This window comes from Dendrobates tinctorius, unplaced genomic scaffold, assembly GCF_039654945.1.
Source record: "Dendrobates tinctorius isolate UK_male_01 unplaced genomic scaffold, ASM3965494v1 ptg000162l, whole genome shotgun sequence".
Lineage (NCBI taxonomy): Eukaryota > Metazoa > Chordata > Amphibia > Anura > Dendrobatidae > Dendrobates > Dendrobates tinctorius.
The window spans coordinates 19,029,906-19,046,137 of NW_027361829.1; the positions used below are offsets into that span (position 1 = coordinate 19,029,906).

The 16,232-nt window shown below is 44.4% G+C and overlaps 1 protein-coding gene across 2 annotated transcripts in view; it reads right to left on the reverse strand.

Annotated features, from left to right (window-relative positions):
- Nucleotides 1–16,232, reverse strand: part of DDC (dopa decarboxylase) — a 402,495-nt gene that overhangs the window by 204,953 nt on the left and 181,310 nt on the right. For both annotated transcript variants that reach the window (XM_073549875.1, XM_073549874.1), the window contains exons 7-8: nucleotides 16,134–16,200; nucleotides 12,338–12,432 (exon numbers count right to left, since the gene is read on the reverse strand). In XM_073549875.1, the coding sequence (XP_073405976.1) occupies nucleotides 12,338–12,432; nucleotides 16,134–16,200 (162 nt within the window). The remainder of the gene's footprint in view (nucleotides 1–12,337; nucleotides 12,433–16,133; nucleotides 16,201–16,232) is intronic.

Genomic DNA, 16,232 nt, shown 5'->3' on the forward strand with positions numbered 1-16,232 from the left:
TGTTCAGGAACTGTCGTTTCTGGGGTTCATCGTGTCTGCTGAAGGGTATCGCATGGATCCTAATAAGGTGCAGGCCATTGTCGAGTGGGTTCAACCTTGTGATTTGAAGGCTCTGCAGCGTTTCCTAGGATTCGCCAATTACTATCGCAAATTTGTAAAGGGGTTCTCACAGGTGGTTAAACCCCTCACAGACATGACTCAAAAGTGGGCCGATATCAAGAATTGGTCAACCGCAGCGGTAGCGGCATTTCAGTTTTTGAAAACATGTTTCATGTCGGCCCCGGTTCTTGTTCAACCGGACCCGTCTGAACCATTTATTGTAGAGGTAGATGCCTCAGAGGTGGGGGTGGGGGCGGTATTGTCCCAGGGACCCGCCACTTTGACCAATTTAAGACCTTGTGCCTTTTTCTCAAAGAAATTCTCTCCTGCGGAGAGAAACTATGATGTGGGAAATCGAGAACTTCTGGCCGTTAAGTTGGCCTTTGAAGAATGGAGCCATGTTTTGGAGGGGGCTGTCCATCCTATAACCGTAATTATGGACCACAAAAACCTAGCTTATATTGAGTCAGCTAAGAGGTTGACTCCTAGACAGGCTAGATGGTCACTTTTTTTTTTCCCGATTCAACTTCTCGATCACTTTTCGGACAGGGTCCAAAAATGTCAGAGCGAATGCTTTGTCATGCAGTTTAGATCCGGTGTCCCCCCGGAACCTCCATCCTCCATTCTTCAGCCTGGGGTGGTGGTGGCAGGTATTTCGAATATGTTGGAACGAGAGATTCGGTAAGCCCAGTCTCTTGCACCGCCGGCTAAGCCGGTGGACAAACTTTTTGTTCCAGCTCAGCTTCGCCTTAAGGTCCTCCGGGAGTTCCATGACTCAGTTCTGGGTGGACATCCAGGGATCTCGGCTACCCGGAAGGCCATTGCTAGAGTATTCTGGTGGTCTGCTTTAGCCTCTGATGTTGGGGAATATGTGTCTGGTTGTGATGTTTGTGCCCGTGCAAAAAACCCCCATAACCGGCCGGCTGGGGAATTGGTACCACTGCCAGTTCCTGAGAAACCATGGACGCATTTGTCCATGGATTTCATCACCAACCTTCCCCCCTCCAAGGGTAATACCGTTATCTGGGTTGTGGTGGACAGGTTTAATAAGCAGGCACATTTTGTAACTTTGGCAGCTCTACCTAATGCGGAAACATTGTCCAGATTGTTTGTTGAGCATGTGGTGCGGTTGCATGGGGTTCCCTTAAATGTGGTGTCTGATAGAGGAGTGCAATTTGTTTCCAGATTTTGGAGGGCTTTTTGTAAAAGGTTGGGTATTGGTCTGTCCTTTTCATCCGCTTATCATCCAGAGACTAATGGGCAGACCGAGCGGACCAATCAGTCTCTGGAGCAAATTCTGCGTTGCTTGACCTCAGACCGACAAGATGATTGGTGTTCTGTGTTACCGGTGGCTGAGTTTGCATTTAACAACCGCGCTAACCAGTCTACGGGTACATCTCCCTTTTTCTGCAATTATGGGTTTCATCCTCATTTTGTAGAATTTTCCCATTTGAATTCTGGGTGTCCTGGGGCGGATGAGACGATCCAACAGTTGGGGGAGGTATGGCGAGAAGTCCAGAGTAATATTACGAAGGCCCAGGACAAATTTAAATTTTTTGCGGACAAAAAACGATCCGCGGGACCGGTGTTTAAGATTGGGGATAAGGTATGGTTGTCCACCAAAAATATAAGACTCAAGGTCCCCTCTGCGAAGCTTGAACCCAAGTTTATCGGCCCTTATGAAATTACCGAGGCAGTTAACCCGGTGGCTTTTCGGTTGCGTCTCCCGCCATCTCTGCGGATCCCAAATGTTTTTCATAAGGCCCTTTTGAAACCTGTGAGGTCTGCTGAGGAGGGATCATCAGCTTCCCCAACACTGGTTTTGGTAGACGGGCAGTTGGAGTACGAGGTGGAACGAATTGTCGACTCCAGGTTGGTCCATCGTGCCCTTCAATATCTGGTACATTGGAAAGGCTACGGTCCTGAAGAACGCTCGTGGGTTCCTGCTCGATCGGTTCATGCGGATCGGTTGGTCCGGGCCTTTCACGCCAAGTACCCTGAGAGACCTGGGGGTCCAGTTGCCCCTCATTGAGAGAAGGGTACTGTCATGATCCAGGAAGGGGTTTCGCTTTGGCCTGTCCTGGTCTGACTGGGGGTTAATTGTTCCACCTCTCCCTGGCAGAGGTCGGCTATTTAATGCTCACTGGACCTTGGTCCGGTGTCAGTTATACTCCTGCTCTTGGCTGAGTTAGTTGACCTTGTGCGTACGTGTGCCTTGTGCCTGATATCTTGCTTGCTTGTACTGCGCTACCTCTCATGTATGACTCTCTGCTTGTGACCTGACTTCTCTCTGCTCGTCCCCTTGGTACTGCGTCGCCCTCTTGTGTATGACCTTTGGCTTTGTCTGACCTCCCATCTGTTTACCCCTCCTGTACCTCGCTGTCCGTACTGTGAATGACCTCCATTTTGCTCGACTCTGAGTTTTCTGTCTTCTCTGAAAGCAGGATGCTAAGCCCCGCCCCCTTGAAGTCACATGACCGTAGGTCCCGTGCTGGCTTGCTAAACTTCATCACTCAGGTCCTGTGCACCTATACTTTCTGGCTATCCTGGTCCCCAGGGGTCACTACAGTGCGGGTGAGTTCCTGCTCAGCGGAGGCTGTACGCCGGCGCTGTCAGGATCCTGATACTTTCCCTTTTAATTAGACTAACATAACGGTTGGACACAGTATCCGGAATGAAATCTATGATAGTTAATTTAAGAGATTCCATGTTTTTCTGGTGTGTAGTTGAAAAATGCTTAGACAGACTATGCAGCAAGAAACCATTCTGAATATTTTGACGATGTTTATTCAATCTTGCATGCATAGTCTGTATGGGGCGGCCCACGTATTGAAGACCGCAACCGCATTCTATCAGATAAACTACAAACATGGATTGGCAGTTAACATGATGCTTAATTTTATAGCTAGTGTTGGTGGTGTTGGATTTGAATTCTGTAGACCCATTTTGGATGGATCTACAGCACAAGCATTTAGCTGTCCTGCAAGAATAGCACCTAGGATTCTGAACCAGCTGAACCGTGGAAAAAACATGGGGACTTCTAGTGATATTGCTGGGTGCAACCAGGTTGCGGAGTGTATGACTCCTTCTAAAGATTGTTCTGGGATGGACAGGGATGTGGCCAGAAAGAATGGGGTCCCCTTCCAATATAAACCAGTATTTCTTTAGAGTTTCTGGATAGTCGTGTGAGATTGGTTAAAGGTTGTAGCAAGACTCCATTTAGAAAGTTCAGAAATAGAAGACATATTACCCTTATTAATATTGCTTATACACTCCTGCTGGGACAATGTCTCTGGTTTTAAAAAAGCATCATGAACTAATTTCTTGGGGTAGTCTTTAATTTGAAAACATTGTTTTAAAACCTTTGCTTCGTCATGGAAATCCTCATCCCTTGTGCAGTTTTTCCTGATGCGCCACTACGGGGATGTTTAGGATTCATCTGGGGAGGTGTTCACTATTGAACTTAGGTAACTGTTCATGTCCACAGTTTTAAAATGTGTAGTAGTGAAAAAGCGACCCTCACTATCAACGTGTACCACTAAATCTAAAAATTGGATTGAGGTGTGGGCCAGATTTGCTGTGAATGTAAGGCCCCAGTGGTTCAAATTCAAATTACTGACAAAATCCAGAGCTTCCAACTCTGTAACTGTCCAAATAATGAAGCGGTCGTCTATAAAACGACGGTACAGAGCTATCTTGCCAGTAGCCAGGTGAGACTGTGTGATGAAGACGAACTCAAACGCCCCCATGAACAAATTTGCATAACTGGGGGCGAATCTCGTCCCCATCGTGCAGCCTTTCACCTGGCGGTAAAAAAAATGCTCAAAAGTGAATACATTATTATATAAAACAAACTATGGCATTTATTAAACATTTTTTTTTGGAGAATAGGCATTTGCTCATCATTGGACAGGAATTGATCGATTGTTTCTAAACCCTGATCATGGGGTATATTCGAATACAGGGCCTGGACATCCATTGTTATGAGGATTCCATTGTGTACACTGGGGAAAGATTGAAGAGTATCAATAAGGTTGGATGAATCTTTAAGATGTGAACTGAGATTAACGGCGTACTTCTGGAGAAATAAATCCACAATCTTTAGAAGGAGTCGTACACTCCGCAACCTGGTTGCACCCAGTAATACCACTAGAACTCCCCACGTTTTTTCCACGGTTCAGCTGATTCAGAATCCTGGGTGCTTTTCTTGCAGGACAGCTACAGTAAATGCCTGTGCTGTAGATCCATCCAAAATGGGTCTACAGAATTCAAATCCAACACCACCAACACTAGCTATAAAATTAAGTATCATGTTAACTGTCAATCCATGTTTGTAGTTTATCTGATAGAATGCGGTTGCGGTCTTCAATACGTGGGCCGCACCATACATACTATGCACGCAAAATTGAATAAACATCATCAAAACATTCGGAATGGTTTCTTGCTGCATAGTCTGTCTAAGCAGAAAAACTACACACCAAAAAAACATGGAATCTCTTAAATTAACTATCAAAGATTTTATTCCGGATACTGTGTCCGACCGTTATGGTAGTCTTATTAAAAGGGAAAGCTTCTGGATTTTTAAATTGGGCATACTGGCTCCCGAGGGGTTAAATCTCACTATTGAGAAGGCCATTAGGTAACTTGTTATTTGAGCTCATTTTATACATTTCTTATATTTTTTATCATTTATTTTACATGACATGTGTTTTGTGTCTTATGATGTTTTTAATTCTTTTAGTGAAGGCAATTGTGTTTTTTATTTCATTTCGTCTTGCTGTTTTATCATGTGTTTTATCATGTGACTTGTTTGATTGAATGTTACTTTTGATTGGTTGTACTGCCCTTAAATACCCCTTCCTGTCCACTCACAATAAACTTCCACCTGATGAAGGCAGGGTACCGTCGAAACGCGTTGTGGTTTACACCAATATTCTTGTCCTGGCTTCATTTCAGTGCTCCTGTGACCATGCTTTCATCTCCAAGTTTTATTAATTTCTTCTTGTTTGATTCAAGAAAGTATCCGTGGTCGCTGCCAGCCCACCTGTAAATCAGCATGAGCCTGTACTCCACCGTGAGATGAGAACATCCCACAGAGAGGAACCCTCCACGTGTTATAACTGTGGAGACATTGGACACGTAGCCCGGTGGTGTACCCGACGGGGTAGGCCTATCCAACGCCGCCTGTTATACTAAGGGGCTACGAGTCTGGGGGACTCTACTCGGAGCCTGTACCATTAAGAAGGAGTACTAGAAGTCCAGTAAATCTCGTTTCCATGTGTCCCCTCCTTTAAGCAGAGATGAACGGCCGAGCTGTACGTTGCCTGGTCGATACGGGCTCTCAGATGACCACAATGCCCGAAGTGTACTTTCGCCGGCACTTTACTGAAGCAATGAGGCCTGAATGGGGGCCGGTGATCAAGCTCACGGCTGCCAATCACTTGCCCATCCTGGTCACAGGGGTGGTTTGGATGAATATAGTGGTCTGTGGGATGAACCAAGGACAAAAAGGAGTGGTGCTGACAGCTGGAGAGGTGCGTAAGGAACACACTGTTACACTGGGCATAAATGTGTTGAAAGAGTTCGTAAGTCTTCTTATTAATCAATCCCCAAACCGGTTCCTCAAGCAATGGAATACATCCCAGCGGAGAGTCTCCAACAGCTGATGCGGGTGGCCCAAGCTCAAGAGATCTCCAGTGGCAGAAAGACACTGGGGAAGGTAATTACCCCAACTTCAATCAATAGGGTCTTACCGCTGGGTCAAACAGTGCTTTTCCTACCTGTCCGAGCCTGTACTTCCCTGGAAGGCATCGAGGTCCAGATCGAGCCGAGCAATGCTGACCAGTTACCGCCAGGAATTCTTGTGGCACGGGCGTTAGCGACAGTGTGTGATGGAAGAGTCCTTGCACGCTGTGTGAACTTGGAGGAAAATGATGTCACATTACCCCCCAGAAGTGAAGTGGCCCACATTCTTGGTATGCCAGAAGAATTGATAACACCTCAGGCTGTGCAGCTGACTGTCAAACAGGGGAATCCTTGGATGGTGAGTGTGGACAATGCTATGTAGCCCGACCCTCGACATTTGAAGGCGGAACGCCGTATCCTGGAACAGATGAGAGTTGAGCTGACTGAACTTACACCACAGCAGGTACAGCAGGTGGAGGTTTGTTGGAAAGATACCAGAAGGTGTTTGCGAGACACGAGGATGACAGGACGACAGGAATCACACACGAGATTCCGACTAGAAGTGCTGCGCCCATAAGAGAACATTACCGTCAAATCCCTCCTCAAATGTAACAGTAGGTGAAAAAGGCATGCTGGCACAAATGTTACAGAAGGGGGTAATTCGTGAAAGTCAAAGCCCCTGGGCTGCTCCAATTGTGCTGGTGCGGAAGAAAGACGGGACATTATGTTTCTGGGTAGACTACTGCAAACTCATTGCCTGTACGGTTCGAGATTCTTATCCATGCCGAGGATTGAGGAGTCCCTGTCCGCCCTAGGAAATGCTAAATACTTTTCGACGTTGGACCTCAACAGTGGCTACTGGCAAGTGCTGATGTCCAAGCAAGATCGAGATAAAACAGCCTTCATACTCCCCATAGGGTTATTCGAGTTTAATCGGATGCCATCCGGCCTAGCCAACGACCGAGGTAAGTTTCAGCGACTGATGGAAAGGTGTTTGGGGGATTTGAACTTCAAGGCCACCCTGATCTATCTGGATGACATAATTGTCTTTGCTCCCTCGTTTGAAGAACATCTCCGGAGGCTGGAGCAAGTGATGAGTCATTTTCATCAGCATGGACTAAAAGTGAAGCTGCAGAAGTGTCATCTGTTTCGTACCCAAATTGAGTACCTGGGATATGTTGTTTCAGCAGAAGTAGTGAGACCATCTCGTGAAAAGATTGCTGCGGTGAAAGGTTGGCCCACTCTGAAAACTATGAAAGATGTGCGGGATTTCCTGGGACTCACAGGATATTTCCGACGTTTTGTAAAGATCTTTACCCACATCATGAACCCACTGCTGGAGCTGCTGAAAGGGGTACCGTCTAGTGCCCGAAACAGAGCTGTACAATGGGGTGAGCGACAAGAAGATGCATTTAAAACCCTGAAATTGGCCTTGACGGAGGCACCAGTGCTGGCCGAAGTCAACTTTGCGCAGCCGTTTATTCTACATATGGATGAAAGTTTGCATGGACTTGGAGCAGTGCTGTCTCAGATTCAGAAGGGAGAAGAGTGAGTAATCGCTTATGCCAATCGATCTCTTCATGACTCAGAAGAGAACCCAGATAACTACAGTTCTTTCAAGCTGGAGTTGTTGGCGTTGGTATGGGCTATGATGGAGAAATTTGCCGAATATCTGTCCGGTTCTGAGGTTCACTGTTGCACGGATAACAATCCATTGGCGCATTTGGAAAGAGCGAAACTTGGAGCACTGGAACAAAATTGGGTAGCTCAGATGGCGAAGTTTCGTTATAAGATCACCGATAAGAGAGGAGCCGAGAATACCCATGCCGTTGCTTTGTCTCGAATGAACTACGGGAAGTCAGGGGCCAATCGTGACGAGGAACTGGAGGCTGAAGAGGTACCTAAATTCCGAGACTCTGCCAGGACGGTGGAAGCCACGCTGGAGCAAGTACAGATGGCGTCCCGTGCATGTCTACTGGGGCAGGATACAGCCCTGGTACTCTGCGGATGCTGCAGCAGTGGGAGAGACTGCAGTTGCGTGAAGGAGTACTGTACCGAAAAGGTCTACTACCGTGGGAGCTGGGCATCACCTGGCAAACGGTGATCGCTGAAGTGTTGCTGTCCCAGGTGGCTATAGAGGCTCATAAAAGGGGAGCTCACTTCGGACCGGAAAAAACCTTCCAGTAGCTGCAACAACTGATGTACTATCCCCAGTTAAAACCATAGTGGAGGAAATCTGTCAACTATGTCAGAGCTGCGAGATGGCCAAGCCCCCTGAACAATGGGCCCCCATACAGGCCATAAGGACGTCTGCTCCCCTGGAGCTGCTGCTGATAGATTATCTGACCATTGGTCCAGCGCATCAGAGTTATGATCTTTGCTTAGTGATGACAGACCACTTCACAAAGTTTACTGTTGTGACCCCAGCGTAAGACCAGACGGCCAAGTTCGCATACATTCAGATCAAGGCATCTGCTTCATGGCAAAAGTGATGGAGGAGTTACATCGGTTGTATCAGAGTGAGAGGTCTAGGACAACACCCTATCACCCCCAGCGGAACGGGGCCTGCGGGCAGTTCAACCATACTTTGATTCAAATGCTGAGGACCTTGGAAGAAGATAGGAAGGCTTGGTGGCCTGAATCTGTGGCTGAGTTGGTGTGGGTGTATAACAATCATTAACACAGCACCATGGGTTACACGCCTTATACCCTCCTGTTTGGTCAACCAGGAAAAGAGATCACTGAGCTGGAGCTAGAGCCCGAGGAGGACTACCCACAGACAGGGGTGTCCACTTGGGTTTGAGAACATCGACATCGGCTGCAGACTTTGCATCATCTGGTATGGACCAAGTTTCAAGAACTGGAACATCCTGGGACCGCTCCTCTGCGTGGGACAGCTCTCAAAGCTGAGGACCGTGTCCTAGTGCGGGAAAGGCATCCTCGAGATAAGCTGGAGTCCCTGTGGGAGAAGAACCCGTACCGGGTGAAGCATATGGTCGACGCTAATGGGCCCGTTTATGAGATTCAGCCAGAAGGAAAAGAAGATGCTCCCACTCGCAGAGTTCATCAAAACATGTTACGCCCCTGTTTGTCCAGAGATCCCAACCAAGTACAGGAAACACCGGATGTGCCAGGTCTAGTTCCACCAGTCGACAGTACAGTCAAAGAAAATGTGCCTTCCACTCCCAGAGGACTACCTGTTTCAGCTACCCCGTGGACTCTACTACTCCTTCTACTCTACAGTGCTCTGAGCAATCTACAGCAGGTGTACCCCCGAACCAGTACAATCAAGATCAGTTTGTTTGGCGGCAAATAGTTCAGGGATTTTGAAGAGTGTCAGCATGATCTAAGAGAACTCTCATCCGTTGAATGGTGCGCTAACAGATTGGGGGAATGTAAGAGGAAGAACAAGATTAGTGGTACCTCTATCATTCCGGTTACGGAACTACTGGAACTGTCACCCATTTTGCAGGGGGGAAGACCGTCCCTTACATGTGACTGGGGTAGGTGGGGCAGGGTTAAAAAGCGCTGCGCGAGCGAAAAGGGACAGTGTGCATTCAGGAAACCAAAGCAGGCAGTCGGGCATAGTGACAGCCATAAAGGCAGAACACCACGTGATCGCAGGCCAACCTGACGGTTCAACTGCATACAGGTCTGCTGCAAGTAGTCGACTGACAGCCTGTTCCCTGCAATCCTCCATGCCAGGAGGTGACTTGTAGACAAGACCAGATACTGTGGCACTCTCGCCCCACTCTAAGACGCAAGTGACTAGGCCAGAGCCCTATAGCCGAGTTCCTAATGCACCGCGGAGTGAAGCTTCACTCCTGCGGTAACTTCTACTGGAATAGCACAGCGTGTGGAGTTCCTGCGTACGATTGGTTCCTGCACCCTTCAGAGACTGTTCTCCTGCCCTGTGGATTGGAACCTGGTCCTCTACAGACATGTCCTGGACGTCACGTGCTGCTGTTGCCAGTGCCACCGTTGGAGTACCGAGACGCTGCAAATAAGAGGACTACAGACTGATAAGGTTTTCCCTTTTCCTTCTGAACTATCGTTCATCTCTGTCCTAGCCCGTCCAAACTCCCTTTCCCGACTTTTGTCCTATTATATCCCTCCGTGGCTTTCTACTCTCTGCGTGGAGTGTATTTATTGTTAATAAAATCTTGTTAACGCTTGATCTGTCTCCTGTCTGTGACGACATCTCAAGTTCCTGCAGTTTCTGCACAGTCATGATTAATAGAGCTCAATAGAGATGTTAGACTGATGACTGAAAACAAAGCTGCTCAATTTACTAATATATATAAATCTTTTCTGATGGGGCCATGCATACCAGGACCGGGATGGAGCCAATCATACCAGGATAAGGATGGGGCCATGCATACCAGAAATGGGATGGGGCCAATCATACCAGGGTAGGGATGGGACCATGCATACCAGAAGCAGGATGGGGCCAATTATACCAGGACTGGGATGGGGCCAATCATACCAGAATAAGGATGGGACCAATCATACGAGGACTGGGATGGGGTCAATCATACCAGAATAAGGATGGGGCCAATCATACCAGATTAATTAAGGATGGGGCCAATCATACCAGGAACGGGATGTGGCCAATCATACCAGAATAATGATGTGACCAATCATACCAGGAACGGGATGGGGCCAGTCATACCAGGATGCCAAAAAGAGATTAATATTCATTGCTCTCCACGGCCATGGGTGTGGAATGTAGTGAACATTCATTTCTCTTTAGCAGCGGGCACAGGAGTTAGCCGCAGCTGCCGGCTCCTGCCTTTGTGACCCGCTGCTCTGCCGAAACGGCTCCCCCACCTCCCTACCACAGCCAGAGCCGGTACATCCGGACTATAAGATGCACCCCCATTTTCCTCCACATTTTGGGAGGAAAAAAGTGTGTCTTATAGTTCGAAAAATATGGTATATTAAGTTTTAGTTTAAACACTTATCAGTAAGTGGAAGAAAAGTATTTTGTTGTCCTGTTGGATAATTTGTAAATGTCAAGTTATACAATACATTTACAATGTACTTTTGTACAGTATCCTCAAGGTTTTCAAGTTCTCTACTGCAAGTTATTCATTACAGACTAAAGATCCATGTACACTGCCAATTTAGGTCAATTAAAGGAGTTAACCGGAATGTGTGATGACAGTTTTCACACATACTATATACACTTACACATGCACACCCATTGTAATAAATGGGGCTGCACACTTGTCCGTGTGTCCTTGTGACCCACATGTAGACATATCCGTTTCATTACAACAATAGCAACACAGATGTCAATACATCCCTCACACTTGCACATGAATAACATGAAGTCTGACATCCCTGTGCCATCCACGTGACACATACTGGAATAGAATGCAGAATAGAAATTACAGATGTTTAGGTGTTAGATGATACAGATGGATAGATAGATATGTAGTAAATAGTTGTTTTTTTTTTAATTATTGGGTTAGTAATGGGGGTGACTGATAGACCCCTCTCTAATAAAACCCAAGGGCTTAATGTCAGCTATCTATCTATTTACCTTATATCTAGCTATCTATATCTATCTTTTCATATATTTGACACCCAAACATGTCATTTCTATTCTGCACTCTATTCTACTACGTATCACACTGACGGTGCACATGGACGGCACACAGACGACTCACACGTACACACGGATGACACACACATACACATGGACACACAGACATGGATAACACTGGACTGGTACTGTTTTTTCCACTGCAGGAAATATCAGGTGTAAATGAAGCTTTAGGCAGTGGGAAGCCAGCTCTCAATCAGCATGCCATCAGCAGAGACACCCTATGAACAGAGTAGAAAAGAAGAAACTGCTCTATTCACATGATCTCACCGAAAAAAAACCGAATTGGAGGCAGAAGCAATCTGTGACCGCTGTGTGCTAGCAGATATTTGTAAATACTTACATCCCACAACAAATAGCAAAGTTCTGGACAACCCTTTTATTGAGCACCGATCAACTGTATACAAGTTAATCGACAATCATTTACTCATTCACACAGGTCAAAAAATATTGTATGAGAACAGTTGTTAATATGATTGTTTGGTCCCCATCAGCATGCATGCTGAATGTAATTGCCCATTTATACAGTACGATGGGCTGCTGACAACTATGATTTTTATGCCTGCATATATGATCCTATCAGCTGAGGAACAAATGTGTGTCGTCTGATCTGTAACATGTTTAAATAGGCCCATAATCAGGAACAATGCTGTTATGGACACTTGTTCGCTGACTATCAACAAATGTGAATGGCCTTAGATTGTTTACTTCCAGGAGATAAAAATTTGTCTACATCATGTGATTATTGTGGCTCACTACATACCACACATTGGCAACTATACTGTAATGAATGACAACAAGTAGTGATCTTAAAAAGTCAGAGTAATTCATGCAGAAATTATACTGAACATTTTTAATTACGCAAAGAATTACATTTATTTGCTGAAATACCCCTTTCATTGTACAAAATAAATTTGTTGGCTTTTTTTTAGCTGTACTCACCTCCAAACCATTCATAAGATATCTGAATTCTGGACAAATAAAGGCACTTCCTGCATATGCAGCATCAACATGCAGCCATATATTTTCTTCATTACCTGTAAGTTAAAAACTTGTTGAATTGACTAAACCTAACTTGGCTAAAGCTAATACAGCAAGGAGCATCCATGTAATTCTAATTATTATTTTTAGAGTGTCTAGTCAAAGTTTAAGAGTATGTTCACACTGCATGCTTTTCTGCGTTTTTTTAGGGCAGAAAATTACTGAAAAAGCACTGACAAAATGGCAGAAACAATGCACCTATTCATTTCTATATACAGTATACGGTATATTAAAAAAAAACATTTGCTGTTCAAACGTTCAGTTTTTTAAGCATCTTTTAATAGGCTCAGGAATTTTAAAAGATGCCAAGCATTTGAAAAGTTACATGTACATTCTTCGGGCATTTTCCTCTAGAAGTCAATGGAAAGGCTAAAAGGAGACCCTGAAGACACCCAGACATCCTTTTAAGAGTTTGTCAGTGTTTTTGCTTGAAAAAAATGCAAGTGTCATCATCATTGTTTAATGGAATTAGACAAATGTCCATAAAATAACAGTAAAAAAAACCCAGTGCTTTAGGTTCAAAACTCCACCAAAAAAGGTACGATTCTTGAAGTGTTTTCTGCTTTAAAACCAGTTGTTTTTGACCACCAGAAAAAGACGCAGTGAGAACCTACACTAATTTTGTAAAAATTAGACCATTTTTATTTGTACTCCTATGTATATTAGGTTTTTAAAATAATAGAACTATCCAAGCAATTAATTTAGATGACAAAATTTTTAGAATCCCAAATTCTTATTTTAATTTTGATCGATGCTGATTGACATTTGGGATCAGGAAGGCTATTTTACTCTTAGCGCAGATTAGCTCATCTTTAAATGTTTTACCTTTTTTACCATTTTCATATTTACCTGTACCTTCCCTATATACATATTTTGTCCAATCACTTGGTTGAAATTAATGGACATGTGTTGCTATCCAGATTGACTATGTAACCTACAGTGGTTGTGGAAAGTATTCAGACCCCTTTAAATTTTTCACTCTTTCTTTCATTGCTGCTATTTGGTAAATTTAACCCCTTTCTGAGTGGAATAACATGCGATCAAAAAGATGGATATTAATAAACATGGTAAAGCTGAAAACGTCATCTTGTCCCGCAAAAAAACGAGATGCCATACAGCGTCATCAGCAAAAAATAAAAAGTTATAGCTGTCAGAATAAAGTGATGCAAAAACAATTATTTTTCTATAAAATAGTTTTTATTATATCAAAGCCCCAGACATAAAAAACTATATAAATGAAGTATCGCTGTAATTGTACTGACCCAAATAATAAAACTGCCTTACCAATTTTACCAAACGTGGAACATTGCTAGTTTTTGCTCATTTTGTCTCCCAAAAATCAGAATAGAAAGTGATAAAAAAAAAAGGCTTGTGCCCGAAAATGGTACCAATAAAGACGTCGACTCGTCCCGCAAAAAACAAGACCTCACATGACTCTGTGGGCCAAAATATGGAAAAATTATAGCTGTCAAAATGTGGTGATGCAAAAACTAAATCTAATTTTTGCAATAAAAAGCGTCTTTTAGCATGTGACAGAAGCCAAACATAAAAACCCGCTATAAGGCCTCTTTCACACGTCCTGATATTTCCAGTACCGGAGAAGTCAGTGTTGGTGTGTGTAATAATTGAGGCACACATGTGGCATATGTGTGCCGTATCAGTACCTCAAGAACGGACGGGTGCTAGGAAAGAAGCGTTACAGTAAGCGCTGTTCCCCGGCGCCGGGTGCTGAACACGGCTCTCATCATTCTCCCCTGCTCTGCCGGCTATCAGCGCAAGCAGAAGAGAATGATGAGTTACATTTAACCCTTAATGACCACTGATTCGCCTTTTAACGGCAGTAGTTAAGGGTACTTAAACCACAGCGTCACTTTTTAACGGCGCTGAGGATTAAGGTTAAAGTGCCCCCCAGAATCTGAATTTCCCTGGGGTCTCGGCTGCTGGGGGTAGCTGAGACCCCAGAGGACATGATTCGGGTTGGTTATTACCAACCCTGGTGTCGCCGTTATTAACGTTATAACGTCGACCGCAAAAAAGTCTGATTTTCTATTCAATTTTTCTCTCCTCTGATGTGATCGCACATCAGAGGAGAGAGAACTAGGGTACCCCGGTCCCCCAATCACCCCCCTGGTACCTCTGTTGTCCCCCTGAAGTCCCCTGGGCCACCGGCTTCTTCCGGGAGAAAATGTCGGCCGCCAACCGGCAACAATAGATTTTTTTCCTATTGGTTCATTTTGATCACTGTGATAGACCCTATCACAGTGATCAAAATAAAAAATAGTAAATCAAACCCCACTTTATCACCCCCTTAGTTAGGGAAAAATAAAATTAAAAAAATATATTTACTTCCATTTTCACATTAAGGAAAGAGTTGGGCTAAAGAGAGTTGGGCTAAAGTTAGTGTTAGGGTTGGGACTAAAGTTAGTGTTAGGGTTGGGGCTAGAGTTGGGGTAAGGGTTTGGATTACAGTTACGGTTGGGATTAGGGCTAGGGTTGGGATTTGGGTTAGGTTTGTGGTTAGGGCTGGGATTAGGGTTAGGGGTGTGTTGGGGTTAGGGTTGGAGTTAGAATTGGGGGATTTCCACTGTTCAGGCACATAAGGGGCTCTCGAAATGCGACATGGCATCTGATCTCAATTTCAGCCAATTCTGCGTTGAAAAAGTCAAACGGTGCTCCTTCCCTTCCGAGCTCTACCATGCGCCCAAACTGTGATTTACCCCCACATATGGGGTATCAGCATACTCGGGACAAATTGCACAACAACTTTTGGGGTACAATTTCTCCTGTTACCCTTGGGAAAATAAAAAATTGGGGCCAAAAAGATCATTTTTGTGGAAAAATATGATTTTTTATTTTTATGGCTCTACGTTATAAACTTCTGTGAAGCACTTAGGGGTTCAAAGTGCTCACCACAGATCTAGATAAGTTCCTTAGGGAGTCTAGTTTCCAAAATGGTGTGACTTGTGGGGGGTTTCCACTGTTTAGGCACATCAGGGGCTCTCCAAACGCAACATGGCGTCCGATCTCAATTCCAGCCATTTTTGCATTGAAAAGTCAAACAAGGGCTCCTTCCCACATGCACTGTGAGCTGTGAGGTCTTATATAGACAGGTGTGTGCCTTTAAAAATCAAGTCCTATCAGTTTAATTAAACACAGCTGGACTCCAATGATAGAGTAGAACCATCTCAAGGAGGATCACAAGGAAATGGACAGCATGTGACTTAAATATGAGTGTCTGAGCAAAGGGTCTGCGTACTTATGACCATGTGATATTTCAGTTTTTCTTTTTTAATACATTTGTAAAAATGTCTACATTTCTGTTTTTTTCAGTCAAGATGGGGTGTAGAGTATACATTAATGAGAAAAAAATGAACTTTTTTGAATTTACCAAATAGCTGCAATGAAACAAAGTGTGACAAATTTTAAGGGGTCTGAATACTTTCCGTACCCACTGTATATACCAATGTATTGGTCTCTAAACAACATCCGGTGAAATTGTAAACTTGAAATATTATACATGTTGTCTTTTGGTGGATGATAGGTGATCACAATATGCCTACACAAAAGACTATAATAGAAATTAGTAATCCAGATACTAAAACCTTGCCCTAATTGTCTTATATCATATATACAAAAGTAATCAACTCATTAATAAAAAAAACACTAAGTTCTGTAATAAGATTGTGATAGTACTTACAAATAGGCCCCAGTTCCATTAAGTTGTCAAAGGAACACGATGATGTTGTCCCCAAGGTGGCACATAGCTGAAAATATACAATTGAAATGTGTGATAAGG